General features: G+C 42.5%; 1 protein-coding gene across 6 annotated transcripts in view; it reads left to right on the top strand.

The window, feature by feature from the left end:
* LOC147023669 (disheveled-associated activator of morphogenesis 2-like) overlaps window positions 1-15,874 on the top strand; it is a 232,218-nt gene that overhangs the window by 140,039 nt on the left and 76,305 nt on the right. For all 6 annotated transcript variants that reach the window (XM_085889357.1, XM_085889361.1, XM_085889360.1 and 3 more), the window contains exons 7-17: window positions 2,322-2,516; window positions 3,343-3,453; window positions 3,539-3,642; window positions 3,747-3,813; window positions 3,946-4,063; window positions 4,342-4,480; window positions 4,616-4,674; window positions 8,394-8,575; window positions 8,778-9,059; window positions 11,100-11,207; window positions 14,596-14,702. In XM_085889357.1, coding sequence (XP_085745483.1) covers window positions 2,322-2,516; window positions 3,343-3,453; window positions 3,539-3,642; window positions 3,747-3,813; window positions 3,946-4,063; window positions 4,342-4,480; window positions 4,616-4,674; window positions 8,394-8,575; window positions 8,778-9,059; window positions 11,100-11,207; window positions 14,596-14,702 — 1,472 coding nt within the window. The remainder of the gene's footprint in view (window positions 1-2,321; window positions 2,517-3,342; window positions 3,454-3,538; window positions 3,643-3,746; window positions 3,814-3,945; window positions 4,064-4,341; window positions 4,481-4,615; window positions 4,675-8,393; window positions 8,576-8,777; window positions 9,060-11,099; window positions 11,208-14,595; window positions 14,703-15,874) is intronic.

Below are 15,874 nucleotides of genomic sequence, written 5' to 3'. Positions count from 1 at the left end.
AAAAACATTTGGACATTTCCACGATGGCATAATCTGAGGATCTGCAAAAGGTGGATTGTCGGTAGAATAGAGAACATAAAATTCATCTTCTCCAGCATTTATCACATTTGATGGAGTACTTTTTCATGCCACATCTATACATATATTACGAAAACTCTCATCTTGTATGTATGTATATGTATGTATGTATGTATGTATGTATGTATGTTCCCGAAACACAGCCAAAACGGTACACGATAGTGCAAAAATTTTAGGGCCACCTTACTCACCATTCTCCTGCGGTGTGCAGTATCAAGTTTCGTTTAAATCTGGCAACGAAAAATATTATTAAAAAATCAATTCCCGATTCAGTCAAGTACTCTTCAGGAGAATTTGATCAATGCAAACTTCAGCGGTATAGTTCGCTGGAGCTATCTTTTTTTTTTTCTTGAAATGATTTTTTTTCATCAACCGCTGTCACAAGGGGAACCCAACGGGTTCACGGGTCGTCTATTATTCCATAAAAAGTCAATGGCATTTGGATTCAATATGCAGATAAAAATAGGGTGTGGTGTTTGCAATCTTGTACCATTCATGGTGTGAATCAAAGCCCTGAGAAGCACCATTCAAATTGCCCAAAACTATTAATTAATTACTTATACTATTGGACCAATTGCATTGTTGTGTGTATTTTTAGATCCTCGTGGAGGATCTCTAAGTCTGACTCACGTTGTTGTTCTTGTGGATTTTTTTGTTTCACAGCCTACAGTTTTCATCGAAACTTCCTGAAACTTGGCATATATATGTAAAAAAAACCCTGCGCAGACAGTGACCATCTCCGATTTTGAAAATTCCTCCGAGAAAAAAAGTTATGACGTCAAAATATGTCCGCTAATGGAAATCGCCTAAAAAATTATCTCCGAAACTAGGCAAGCTTTTTGAATTCTGTTTGCGGAAATCGAACAGGGCATTAGCAGAGATGAATTACCACACATATGATAAATCACAATGACGTCATATCAATTTTTATGACGTCATTCCTATTTTTTGACATTTTTTGTTTCACAACCCAGAGTTTTCATCGGATCTTCGTGAAACTTGCCATGTATGTGCAGAAAGCCCACACGCAGGCAGTAACCATCCCCGATTTTGGAAATTCTTCCGAGAAAAAAAAAGTTGACGTCATAATATCGCCGCTAATGGAAATCGCCTATACCATGATCTCTGAAACTCGGCAAGCTGTTTGAATTTTGTTTGCCGGAACCAAGCCGGACATTAGCACAGATAATTTATCGCAAACCTGATGCACCACAATGACGTCATATTCGTTTCTATGATGTCATCATTAAGAGGACGAGGATCTTAGCTCATTTGATCTTGTTTTTACCTTTCGTGCATTAGGTTTTGGTGACTAGGCCCATCTCAGATCAGTTTCTAATTAAGTGCAGCTTCATTACCTGTGCATTTACACAGCACTCATATTTTAGAAATAATAACCATCTTTTGGCAAAGGTGTCAAAATTGCAACACGGTTTTTGCATAAAATGACGTTTCAAACACGTGTAGTCCATACCGATAGCTGTTGGCAAGGGCAGTGCTGTCGACACACGTGTATTCTTGGATTGTGCACACTTGGAATCGGGTAAGTTGCCATTCTCACTAACATGTAAGATGTCTAATTTAATAGGTCTTGGTGCTGTGACTTGTTCAGACTCAATACAAGAGTAGGATTAGCAACTCTTGAGTTGTCTCTGTCACCCAAAAGCTGCAGCAATTATGTTGTATTTTGACTGTTGAGCAGTGTGCAGGCTCATGGGCTTTTGACAGCTTTGACATGAGCCTCCCGACAGCACTCAGCATAGATGTTTCATCGAGATGCTTCCAGCAAATTTATTATTCGCCCGTCCTCCACCCAGCGGGAGACTGGGTTTTACAATCACTTCTGTGTGTGAAATCCAATTGACCTGAAATTTTATTTAATTACCAGTTGAACTTTTGTGATCAAATTTTCAACAAATCTTTATTATGAGAATATAGAGAAGAGAAATTAAGATTTTTTTTTCAAAAATTTAGCATACGGAAGAAGAAGAAGTCCGAATCCAAAGTGGACAGGCATTGTATTTTCAGATGCTTTCTCGTTATTGTTGCATTAATTTTGGAGAGATGGCTGTTTCCCTTCCTTTCATGATTCCTTCATGAGAACGTCGGTGTGTTGTCATCTTGAAGAAGTATGGAAGTTTTTCACAAACGTTGGAACGAAAGAAAATACCATCAAAGGTTTTTATATCATGTGAATAAAGGTTGAGGCTTGATTTATGTGGCTTGTCCATTGTACTTTACAGGGGCGAGCTCACGTTCTTGCACATCACGAGAGCATTCAAGTGATTTCACAGAGCTTGAGCTGCGAGAACGTGCGCACCAAGACGGCTGTGCTGGAAATATTGGGTGCCGTGTGCTTAGTCCCCGGGGGTCACCGCAGGGTCCTGCAGGCAATGGCTCACTACCAGGAGTATGCTGCCGAGCGCACGCGGTTCCAGGTACGCTCTTCACTCTCAACAAAGATTCACGCAAGATTATCTGATGGATATAACTCAAGCGTTCGATTGGGTTGTCCGAGCAGGTTGACTCCTTGATTGGAGGCAAATATAATCTGCCTTGCATATTTATATTTATCCTCATCGTGTCTTTCGACACATGTGGTCACAACAAAATCTCGCCATTTCTTCCTATCCATTGCCAACTCTTCCATTTGTTTCACTTCCATCTCTTTGGGTGCTTTCAGTTCTGCTTGGACAGTCCTTAAATTTGCTCTTGGTCTTCCTCTCTTTCTTTTCCCTGACCTTGCTGTCCAGAGCATTTCTTTTTTTTCAATCAAATTGTCTTCATCTTTCCTCATTCTCCCTCGGTGACATAATTTTAGCTTCTTTGTCTTGTCGTTTGTACAAATTCTTACCAAATGCCTTACCATATATGGTTCAACTGGCTTCGTCACTGTATTACCGTGCTTGAGCTACGGTACCTTATGAACCGAGTTGCTGCACTGAGTGGAACTAAATTTTGCAACGTCAATGCAAGCACAATAGTATGATTTCTTCATTTGAAATCTATGTGACATTACAGTTTGGAGAGTTGGAAAATCCTTTTTGATCAATCGCTCCCTGCGGAGCTTTTATGAAGTCAATATTGTTCTTGCACTGACTGCATGAAGCATGCAGGAGTTTTGCTCTTGCGGAATGCTCACCGAGGTCGAGCTGCTCCATTCTTAACTGCTCAAGAAGGATTATTTGCACGGAGGGTGCTCGCTTCTCTTATTACGGAAACTGAAAGCTCTCACTTCGGTGACATGTTGGCATTCTCCCACAGACCCTCATCACCGATCTGGATCGAAGCACGGGGAAATACCGTGAAGAGGTGAATTTGAAGACGGCCATCATGTCATTCATCAATGCGATGCTCAAAGCCGGTGCAGGCCAGGTGAGGTCTCGCGATGAAGAATTACCCAGTCACACCTAACGGGTTTTCAGGACGGCCGAACATACCTTCGATTTTTCCACACCAGGAGCATCTGGAGTTCCGCATTCACCTACGGTACGAGCTGCTGATGCTGGGAATTCAGCCCGTGATCGACAAGCTTCGCACCCATGAGAATTCCATTCTTGACAGGTCGGCGTCTTTGAAGTCTCACAGTGTCCAACACGTGGAAGCGGTTCCATTTTGCTGTGCAGGTGTTCCCCATTGTGCTCATAGAGAATGCTTGCTGCCTGCAGACACTTGGATTTCTTTGAAACCATCAGGAACGATGACGAAGTGGAAATGGCAAAAAGATTTGATGTGGTAAGTCTTGTGTTTTTTAAATACCAATTGCTTATAATGTCTTTTCCTGCATCATCCTTCACTCGTTGAGGCACACATCTTCAAAATGCACTTCACTTTATTTGCCATTTCCTGACGATACCGCTCCTGCAGACTCATGTAGACACCAAGAGTGCAACGCAGATGTTCGACGTCATCAAGCGCAAGTTGAACTACACTGAGGCGTACCCTCACCTAATGTCCATCCTCCAACACTGCCTTCACATGCCTTGTAAGGAGAATTGTTCTTGAGATGAGATGTAATGACGACAGTGTGTGACGAGTCACGCGGCCACCAGGGTTAAAAAACAAACAACATTTCTCCATTAACACGGACATTCGTGTCAGCAGTTTGCATGCGTTTTCAAATTCATGATTGTTAATGAGGGCCGAGGCGGTGGGAGTTCTGTGGGACCTGTCACAAGAGTGTATGTGTACTGAGGTGTGTTGACCCTTCGTGATCGTCCATGGGTGAATGCTAAGGTAAACCGTGCTTTTTCTTTGCTACAGACAAAAAGGGTGCCACAACCGTCTACCAATGGCAACTTCTCGACCGCATTCTTCAGCAAATCGTGCTCCAGAGTGACAAGGGAGATGACTTGGATGTGGCCCCTCTGGAGAATTTCAATGTCAAGAATATTGTCCGAATGTAAGAGGCTTTGTGCTTTCACTTTTTGTACTGCCGGCAGTTTGTTTCACTTTTACTGCACGCTTAGATGCTTCGTGTGGAATCTACACTCGGTATTGTAAAATGTAAAGCCAGCTCTTGTGAACTCCTACATAGGTTGGTGAATGAGAATGAGGTGAAGCAGTGGAAAGAACAAGCAGAGAAAATGAGGAAAGGTAAATGTTTTGCTGTGATGTCATCATTTTTCATTACCTAATTGATATCTTCTGTATCCTCTTTGAACTGGATGATTATAATCATACGGCCATACTTGGTGCATAATTATGCACCAAGTATGGCCGTACCACCGTATTGACTTCTGAAACGCATTCAAGTGATGTACGCCGCTCCTTCCCAATTCCATATCCAGGCAATGTATGACATCATCGCCGGGTGCTAAAGGAAGGGAGTACCCAGTTTTTACTCTCTTTGTTTGTTACTTACGAAATCTTAAGATTTCGTAAGTATATTGATGACTTCTGTCATCTGTTTGTTTGTTTGTGTGTGTTTGTTTGTAGGCACAATAACTCGAGAACGGAAGAAGCTACCAATGTCAAATTACACCACGTGATTCAGGAGGGTGATGGCTAGTGCTGATTAGATTTTGGTCAAAATCGGTCAAAGGTCAAGGTCACAGTGAGGTCAAACATTCGATTTTTGATGGTTTTGTACAGAATCATCGTAGAAACTTCTGGTTTGTGTCGCTACCTTCTCTTGAGACAGCTTTTATTAGACAAGGTCAGAGGTCAAGTTGACGATTTCGTAAGTACCAGTCTATGACTGCTTGTTTTCTTGTTTGTCTGGGCGATATCTCAGCCATCCTTTGAGCGAGGACGCTGAAATTTTGGGACAAAAGTGAAGATGTGCTTTGGAAAAAACGTTTTATTTTTATTTTTTGATGAATCAATTAATTTATTACTCGAATATAAGACCCATCGCTTTGCTGACGGAAATACCAATCTTTGCTACGATGGCTAATCAATAGGGCAAGAAGAAAAGGGATTCCTGGGAGTGTGGGGATAACCAGCGTCGCAAGTTGGCGTTTGCAGGTTCACCACGTGTGGCCATGTACCCATAAAAAAATTAATAAATACAAATAACAAAAAAAAATTCATCACAAACCTTCCCGGGAGTTGCCTGAATCCACCGTGGTTCGATTTATTCAAATATGTGAATCCGTTCTCAAGTTATAACACGACAAACAAACAGACAGACAGACGGACACGGCGCCTTTTATAAAATAGATAATTACTTGAAGAAAATAAATAAATTTTAATAAATTGATAATAATTCTCATCTGGGCACTATCTCAGGCACCATTTGAGCCACGAAGCTGCTATTTGGACATGACGGTGAACAAGCGATTTGGCTATCAAGGGTATTTTTGATTTATTAATTAATAATTTAATTGTTCGATTCATTTTCAAAAAGTTACAGATTGGGATGAAACGGCGGTGGTTTACGGATGCTATTCGCCAATTGATTAATAAATTAATTATTTTACCATTATTATCTATTTATTTTAATTACGCAATTAATCAGTTAATCAATTATTGTACACCACTCCCTCCCAATTCCGTCTCCATGCACTGCACGGCGGCAATACGGGGTGCATTCGGCGCCCCGGCAATGTCGGGCGCTGGGGGATGTGTTATTTATTTATTTGGCATGGGGATGGTGTGCTTTGAATGTCCCTCTACTTGTTTCGAATCTGATTTGGAAAAAGAATGACTTGGATCAGACGTGTCTTGTGAAAGTAAACTTGCATGTATATTTAATTGTCGTATTTGTAAGTACCCAATTCATGGGGATGTGCTACTCCTTTCATTGTGCTCAAGTGCATAGTGATGTACAGCTTCACTCGGAATTTGTGTTCAGATCTATGTACGGTATTACATATGTGCAGGCGGAGGAGGGATGGCAGAGGGGATCCAGACTTGTGTATGAGAAAGTCCGTGGGTTTGGTACGTAGCTTGTTCAAGTTGTCCGATTATTGTTGGTGCAAAAAGGATCGTGTGTAATTTATTTGGTTTTACTTGGAGAGAAAAACTTTAATGCAATGGAGATATCAATTTGGTCGCATTTAATACATCGCCACACGAGCACCCTCGATTGCGATCACATGATGTACTCCTCCCTTGAATTCATCCATCATGTTTTAGAGGTGCTCCTGTTAAATGGCCTGGACAGCATCTGTTATCCCTTGTTGAAGTTTGCTGATGGTAGCTTTTGCGGTTCACCGATGTTTCATGATGACCCCACAGAAAAATTATGGGTGAAGGTTAGATTGCTACTGAGAGACCCATCATCCTGAAAGGTTACCCTCTTTTGCAAGCCTCTGCCAACTCGAGGCTGTGGAAGTCAGAATGTGTCACATTTTTAGGTGTTTTTCTCTTGTCACTGTGGATTTGATGTCGAAGAATGGCTCGATGATGTGGCTCTATGACAGAGCACACCAAACCTTGACTCTCGGGGAGAAAATCGGTTATGAAGAAACCTTCCATTTTGTTTGATCTTTCTAAGGAAGGTACCACAACACACAACGTGCATGGCATAATCTGACTTGTTCCATACACCACTTGATTTTTATTTGTGTGATTAATAGAACAGTGTTGTACCATGAAAAGCCTCCCAGCTTCAGTGAGCTTCAACAGGTGATCATAGATGCCATAGATCCATGCCATTCTCCAGGAATCCCTTCAAAATGTAATACTGTGGATGAGTTTCAGTGAATAGTACACATGTAAATGCAGTTGAGGGCATTGCGTGACAATCGCCATTATGGGACACAAGTTGGTGTCACCACAGCAGCGAAAGGAGTGATTATTCAAATAAGTCCGAGATGAGATTCCCATTTGAAATATCCAAGGGCTTACCTTGCGTAGCTTTTCGTGGTTGCTTTATGCAGCTTCTTTTTTTTTTTTGCTGGAAGAGCAAGGAGGTTAATTTATTTAAATCCTAGCCACCTGAGGTGATTGATTAGGTGAGAGCTGATTGGTTATTCCCTCCAATTATGCGTGAGAGATGTGATTGGGTCTTGTTATTTATGTTCACTGTGATTGACGTTGCACGTGGTGCATGCTTGGAGCATCGGTTCCAAGTTTGGGTTGTGACCTTTGGTTTCAGAACCCCTGCTCTATGCTGATGCTAATTACTCACCAACAAGTAATGAAACCTGTCTGGCAGCTGAGGCAGGCATGTAACATTGGTATTCTCGTATATGTACTACTTGTGAATGTTTTGCAGCTGTAGAGGAGCCCAGGTTTGAAACAGCAAAGGGCTTACCTTGTGTAGCTATTCTTGGTTGCTTTATGCAGCTTTCTTTGGCTGGAAGAGCATGGGAGTTAATTTATTGAAATCCTAGCCACCTGGGGTAATTGATTAGATGCCGATCATGTACAGCCTTTTTGGCTGCTGGTTGCATCATTGGTTGGAGCCACGGCTATGCCGCTGATGCAGTGTGCCCCTATTACCAGTACACTGCTGCTCATTTTGTCGACCTCGGAAGGATGACAGGCTGAGTCAACCAAGCTGGTGTTATTTCAAACAGAATGGCAGGGGCTCAAGCTCAAGACCCTAAGATCTTAAGCCAGCAACCTTAACCGTTGAGACATACATATTATTGATTTTTTTTTTTTTTTGCAGTTCAGGTCTCTCGTTTCTCTCTTTCTCTTTCTCTTTCTCTTTGTCACTCCATACTTGTATCCAGTTGTCCTACCACTCCACTGTCAGTTTGTTTCCCTTCTCTCACTGGTCCACAAACCTCTATTTTTGTATCCCCAAAATTAGCATTTTTTCCCCTCCTTTTTCCTTTGTTGTGTGTGAATTTAGCTTTGCATGTATACCTGTAGATGCATGTGTATGCATGTATGCAAGTGTACGTGTTTGCGTCTAGAGCACAGTGAGTTAACGGCACGGCTTGAGAAGAAGGAGCGTGAGTGTGAAGCAAAGACGCAAGAAAAAGACGACATGATGAAGACGCTAAACAAAATGAAGGAAAAACTACAGAAGGAATCGATGGACCTGCGACAGGCTCGAGATCAAGCTGCTGCTCTGGGGGCTAAGCTCGGCGAACTGGTATGAAATGCATTTTCTTTCATGAAACAAAGTGCAAATGGCTTCAGACTTTTTGTGTTGATACTTTAAATTATTCATGGGGTAAAGTGCATTCCCCCTTCTAAGTTTGTGGAACATTTTTCACCGGCTGAGCTGATAGACCTTATCTTGGCAAGATTCAGTTGCTGCCGTAAATGCTGATGTTGGCTGTCGGTACATGCAGGGTGTGGTTCCAGGAAATATCATGGGCCTGCACACCGGGGGTAAAGGAGGCCTTGGTGAATTCTCTTCCTTAGCCCTTCCTCTAGGCATCACTCCATCGCCCCCACCTCCTCCACCCTTACCCATGGGGGCTAACATCCCGCCACCTCCTCCACCACCTGGTGCGCCACCTCTACCTCCTGGTGCCCCACCGCTCAGCAACTCGATCTCTGTGCCAAAGAAGAAGAACATCCCTCAGCCGTCAAACCCACTGAAATCTTTTAACTGGTCCAAGCTGCCAGAGGTATGTCATACCTCTGCATTCTGAAGTCCAATTGAAGTGAACTTCCAGCTCACGTGTTCGTTAGAAGTTGAGAAGCGTTGCAACTGTAGTTGCAGCAAATATGATTTCGGTTTTATTACATCTTGGCTATCTCAACAGGTTTTTTTTTTCTCAACAACAGGTTTTGTACATCTTTTAATACAGGCTATATCTCAACAGGTTTAGTACATCTTGGCTATCTCAGCAAGTCGTTTTTTTTTTTTTTTAATCTCAACAGGACGTGACTCATGATTAGTCTTTTGCATCCATTATTTAACTACATTTTCAAACATTTCCCAGAAGGAAGCTACTAGATCGCATTATTTAGTGGATTGCCTTGTCCAAGAGAGTTTGTTGTTGCGCACATGAAGATCATTTCAGAGGAGTCCTTTTCCATTTGTAAGGCCTTGTCATTATGAAGTGCCTTTCTGGGTAGGGTCAGCACGTCAGTGATAAACGACGAGTCTGTAAACTTATGCTCATGGATTGTACCCGCTTGTCGTTTTTGGAACTGGATATATTTTGTTCGATCATCCAAAATGTGCTTCATTAAATATGTGTTGCTCATATTGACATGTATCCTTAAATATTTTCTGTCCATAGATTGTACAAGTCGTAGTGTTCTTCCAAAAGCTTGTTTAACTTCACCAGAATGATCTTCATTGTGTTTACAGTCAAAAATACCAGGGGATAACTTTCTTAAATTTGTGCCCAGCTCTGAAGTGGAATAAGAATGTAAATTTTCATTGTGTATGCACGCACGCACGCACGCACGCACGCATATTTTTTTTACACGCATATGTACACACACACACACACACACACACACACACACACACACACACACACACACACACACACACACACACACACACACACACACACACACACACACACACACACACACCAGTGATAATTGAAGCAACAGAATGATAAAGAATAACCTTAAAAAATATCCTACAAACCACCCCTGGGAACATTACCATAAACAAACCACAGTTGGAGGCTGTCCGGGGCTCGGTGACGATCCTGAAAAGAGTCCGCGGAGCACGGCTACTTCGAGTGCTGGGAGGACTCTGTTCCACCTTCTGAAACCTGAATTATGGAGACACACTCACACACACACACACACACACTGATCCCATGGAGTTTGAACATAGAAAACAAAGCATTGCAACCGGATACGGTGCTGAGGCACAAAAAATAGAAAAGGCATTGCTAATTGAGGTTTCAGTACCCAGTGATTTTGGCCTAAACAATGCAGGAATCAAGACAATGACCACGTACCAATATCTCAAGAATGAAGTGAAAAGATCCTGGAAGCTGAAGAATGCCGAAATTGTACCGGTGATAAATGGAGCAACGGGAATGATTTAAGAAGAACCTTGTGGAGTTCTTTGAAAACATCCCTGAGAATATTACGACAAACAAACTACAGTTGGAAGCTGTCCAGAGCTCGGCGAGCGATCCTGAAAAGAGCCCTCGGAACAAAACTTTGAGAAGAAGAAAACTTCACAGCTTGGTCCATGAAACTGAGGTGGATACTTCGAGCCCTTGGAGGAGTCTGGTCCACCTTCTGAAACCAGCACATGGAGACAACACACACACACACACACACACACACACACACACACACACACACACACACACACACACACACACACACACACACACACACACACACACACACACACACACACACACACTTATCAGCTCGAATTTGATGTTGACAGAAAAAGTTGCACTTTTGAACCGCTGGCCTTTTTGGAAAATGCTTGAAATATAGTGTGAGTCCTTTGTCTTCAACAATGCTGTTTGATAAATCGATTGTGGCTTTTGTGCAGCTTACTTTAACAGCTCTCACCTGTCCTTATGGAAGATGTCCATGTGTGGGACGTCCACTGGTGATGTCCACATTTGAGAAGTGAGCATGCAGCATGTCCGCATGTGAGATAACGATGTGCGAGATGTCCTCATGCAAACTAAACAAGCACGGAATTATTTTTGGCCATGATATTTCAGAACAAAATCGATGGGACGATATGGAGCGGCATCGATGATCTGCGTGCCTTCAAGCTTCTGGATCTGGAGGACTTCGAGAAGATGTTTTCTGCTTACCAGAGGCAACAGGTGAGTAGAATTTGCCTTGAATGTCAGATCGTCCGACGTTTGTTCATTCAACTGATTAATTTTTCGAGAAACTTTTCTTCCTCGCCTCATTGAGGCCTGGCCCGTGAAATGAACATTCTATGCTCATTTTGTTGAGAGGTTAGTTTCGTATAATGGTGATTACGCAGCTGTTCGTTGTTTGAATGCCAACACTCTTGGAATCTTGCTGCGGGTGAAGGTTCTGCTGAGCCAAAGGGATACCAGTATAGTGCAAGTGAACAAAGCAGGCAGAGACCTGCGTCCTTTGAACCTTTTGTCAAGCATGTTATCTGTTGTTGCTCGTAAGCGCCAATCACGGCATCTGTACATTGTTTTGTTTGTTCTATTACGCTTTGCACAAAAGGACTCATTGCCATTTTGTTCCTCGAGGCAGGTAAGCTGGTACTCTCCTCCCACAAGCTTACCCAGGCTTCCGTCTTTGCACACCTCTGTCACTGAAATAAGCCAGGTGGTTCTTTTTGAAGCCAAAGCCAACTTGGTATGGTGTATTTGAACACGTTAGGTGGACATAAGTTCCGATAACAGCATCGCCATGTCCCAGCACAAATTGCAGACATGAATGGTTCAGGTGTCCAACACTGAACTTGTAGAATGTTCACCGGCGGTGGATAAAGTTTGGTTTTGTACTTGGCTATTTGTATTTCATTGACTCTGCTGCTTTGGAGGAAACTTTCACTGCTGTTTGAGCATGAGATTTTGATGACTGAGCTTGTGAACCTTTCATCTCACGCTACACTCTGCTTCCCCCAACTGTCATCAATCTAAATGCTGGGCTGCATTTGAAGCGATTACATGAAATAGATTTTGTTTGTTGACAATTTTTGCAAATTGTTTTGCAGTTTCCTATGTGGATGATTATTCTATCTTGAGCCTCGACTTTTGCAATAGCGACATTTTTCCGCTCGTGATCATCGCTGGTTTTATTTATTACGCCCTTCAGGATTTTATTTTTTTTATAATTAACATTGCTGAGTTTCTGTTTTACTCGCTGTTTATCCACCACCCCCCCCCGGGTTTGTAAAATATGTGAATTTGAAATGGGTAGATGCACTTCCATCTTGTGAAGGAGAGGGCGGTGTTTGGATTACGTTTGGCATTGGCCCGACATTTGGTCCTGCGCCACACCCTCTTGCTGAGGAGATGGGGTGGAACTTGTGCATCTTGCAAAGGAGAGGGCACAGTTTGGAGTGCGTGCGCACATTTGCGTGATGTTTGCTCCTGCACGACATCCTCATGCTGAGTAGAGGGGTGGAGCTTGCATCAAGCAAGCAAACTCGGTTTTATATTTGAGATTTCACTCCTTCGTTTTTAGCTCATCTGGAATTTAGTCAGGTGAGCTTATGTAATCGAGCAGTGTCCGTCGGTGAGTGAGTCACTCAGTCCGTCTTCACTTCAATCATCAGCACTTGAATCAAACACATGATTTTGATGAAGCTTGGCCACAAGCTTCATGTTTGATGCCGAACAAAGTTGTATTGACCGCATCAAAATCTGCGCTCATTAAGGGGGTCTACCGGGGGGAGGGGGGAGGAGTTGATCCCCTCCCCCCAAAGTAGGTATTTGCTCTGTTCATCACCCGTAATGTACCAAAGTGAATCTACCGCATCAAAATCTGTATTACAGGGGTCTACAGGGGTGGGGGTGGGGGGGTGACCCTCCCAAAATAGGTATTTGCTGTCTCCTCCAAAACTGCACACACAATTTTGATGAAACTTGACCACAACATTCATCACCCATGATGGACCAAATTTTATCGACCACATAAAAATCTGCACTCATTCAAGGGATCTACAGGGGGAGTTTTGACCCCCCCCCCCAAAATAGGTATTCGCTCTCTTCTCCAAAACTACACACACTATTTTGATGAAACTTGACCACAACATTCTTCACCCATGATATTCCAAAGTGTATCGAACACATCAAAATCTGCACTCCTGAAAGGGGTCTCCGGGAAGGTTTTGACCCCTCCCCCCTCCCACCCCCCCCCAAATTAGGTATTTGCTCTTTTTTCCGAAACTACACACACTATTTTGATGAAACATGACCACAACATTCTTCATCCATGATGTTCCAAAGTGTATCGACCACATCAAAATCTGCACTCCTTAAAGGGGTCTACGGGAAGGTTTTGACCCCCCCCCCCCAAAAAAAAATAGGTATTTGCTCTCTTTTCCGAAACTACACACACAACTTCGATGTAACTTAACCACAACTTTCACCAGTGATGTAGCAAAGTTTATCATCTGCATAAAAATATGTGCTCATCAGGGGGTCTACAGGGGTGGGGGGTTTTGACCCCCCAAAATAGGTATTTGCTCTCATCTCCGAAACTGCACACATGATTTTGATGAAACTTGACCACAACCTTCATCACACGTGATGTACCAAAGTTTATCGACTGCATCAAAACATGCACTTGTTGAGGGGGTACACCGGGGGGTGGGGTGGGGTTGACCCTCCAAAATGGGTATTTGCTCTCTTCTCTATAACTACACACACGTTTTTGATTAAATTTGACAACAATCTTCATCACCCGTCTGGTACCAAAGTTTATCGACTGCATCAAAATCTGCGCTCACAGTCTACGGGGGATTTTTGACCCCCCAAAATAGGTATTTGCTTTCTTCTCCAGACTACACACACAATTTTAATGAAACTTGACCACAACCTTCATCACCCGTGATGATGTACCAAAGTTTGTTCATGGCATTAAAAAATTCAGGGTCTTAGGGGATCTGCCAGGGGGCTTGAGTGACCATTGCTGCTGATCCAGGTGAGCCTCAGGACAGATGGTCCTAAATTTTTATTTCTGCTCATAAGCGGTCGTCGGTTGATATTGCGGAACTCTACTATGTGTTAAGGCTCATTCTTCTCCGTCGGTGGACAAGAGAACCAATCGATTTTATTAACTAAATGTTGGGAAGAATATGTTCATCGTATGAGGGGCAGTTGAGGTTTTGAGTGTTAATCCCTTCCTCTGAATCGAAACAACATCTGCGTGTGCGTGCGCATTATTTATTAATTTTTTTAATTTGCTTGCTCCAACAAAGGGCGAATGCTCAAAATCTCAGCCACAACCCGTTCCCAACTCCGGTAAACATGCTCTTATCAGCATTCAGTCGATAAAGTTCATTGCTGGTTGATATTCAACTTTAGAATCCGATTCAGTGGAGTTTGCATTCCTCTTCACATGATGCTGCACGCCAAAATACTTTAGTGCATTTAGGATTCTGTGTTTGCAATTTTTGTGTTTTTATTTCAACAAAATCAACTTTTGCACATCTTCCTGCGATGCCATTTGGTATTGTAGTGTCATGAAAGGGAATGACGCAATTCTTTCGATTCACAGAAGGAGCTCGGTTCAAATGAAGACTTGCACCTGGGAAGCAGGCGAGCAAAGGAGCTTTCGGTCATCGATGGCCGTCGGGCACAGAACTGTGTCATCCTCTTGTCTAAGTGAGCTCCCTTTTGTCTTATCTTCGGGCCTGCTTATAAATGGGTTTCCATTGCTGAGCAGGTTGGCTGCTTGGCCGACGCTATGAAACCTTCACCCAAGTATTGTGACTGATGAAATGTTAAAACCTTTTTCTAATGAAGACGTTCCAATTCGGAACTAGCGTAGATGTTCTGCCGCATGAGTGTAATGTGGTTGTTGTCACAAACAGAGTATCCACTTCAGCTCTTTCGCTGATCAGTCAATTCTACATGAGATGTTGGCACGCATACAGTAGCTTGCTTTTCACCATGTGGTTTGCATGATGATTTAAAAAGAGTGCACTGTTTTCTTTATTTCCTCTTACGCAGCCCTTGAAATTAAACCACATGGCCAGCTGTGGGTAATCCATGCGTTTGTTGGAGGAAATTGTGAGATTGAAATTGCGGTAGATATAAGGATATGTTTCGATCACTCTGGTTTTGATGCATAGCACCGGTGAAAATAATTTTGTTTCCTTTGCAATCGACCACGGTATTGCAGTACCGCAGGCTTTGTTTGGCCGAATGATCTTTCCTCAAACTATTCGCCTTTCACTTCCATGGCCTCGCTGACGTCGTCTTTCATATTCCTGTTAAAGCAGTCGGATCAGAAAACATGTGGAACTGAGTTTACCAAACAATGGTGGAATGTTAAGAGTTGCATAGATGTGTTTGGTGTGTGTGTGTGTGTGTGTGTTTTTGTGTGCACGTGTGTGTATATGTATATATATATATGTACTACAGGGTGCCCCACAGAAAACCAGGAAATTTGAGATTTTGAGATTTATTTTGCCATATTTTAGCATATCAATAAACTAACATATAAATTTTCTAAAATAAAGTGTATCTTTGTTTTACACTACATCTAAGTTTGCTTTTATTTTGTTTTACATAAACTGTACTAAATTTCCTGGTTTTCTGTGGGGCATCCTGTATATACTACAATAGTGATTGTCAGTGTGTGTCCGTCTGTCTCCTCCATAACTCCAAAACCATGAAACCTCGTGACCCCAAACTTTGCATGCAGACTTAGGGAACTCCCCGGTAGTTCATGAATGAAATTTGGGTGTTTGGGTTCATTTGAACACTGCTTTTGAAGATAATTTAGGGTGTGCTCATCATGAAAAACATAACAAGCCTTACCAAGATGGTGT

Source organism: Eptatretus burgeri, chromosome 7, assembly GCF_056783735.1.
Source record: "Eptatretus burgeri isolate ZD-2024b chromosome 7, Ebu_testis_v1, whole genome shotgun sequence".
NCBI lineage: Eukaryota > Metazoa > Chordata > Myxini > Myxiniformes > Myxinidae > Eptatretus > Eptatretus burgeri.
Note: the sequence above shows the minus strand (reverse complement) of the source record. Positions and strands in the feature narration are given on the sequence as shown.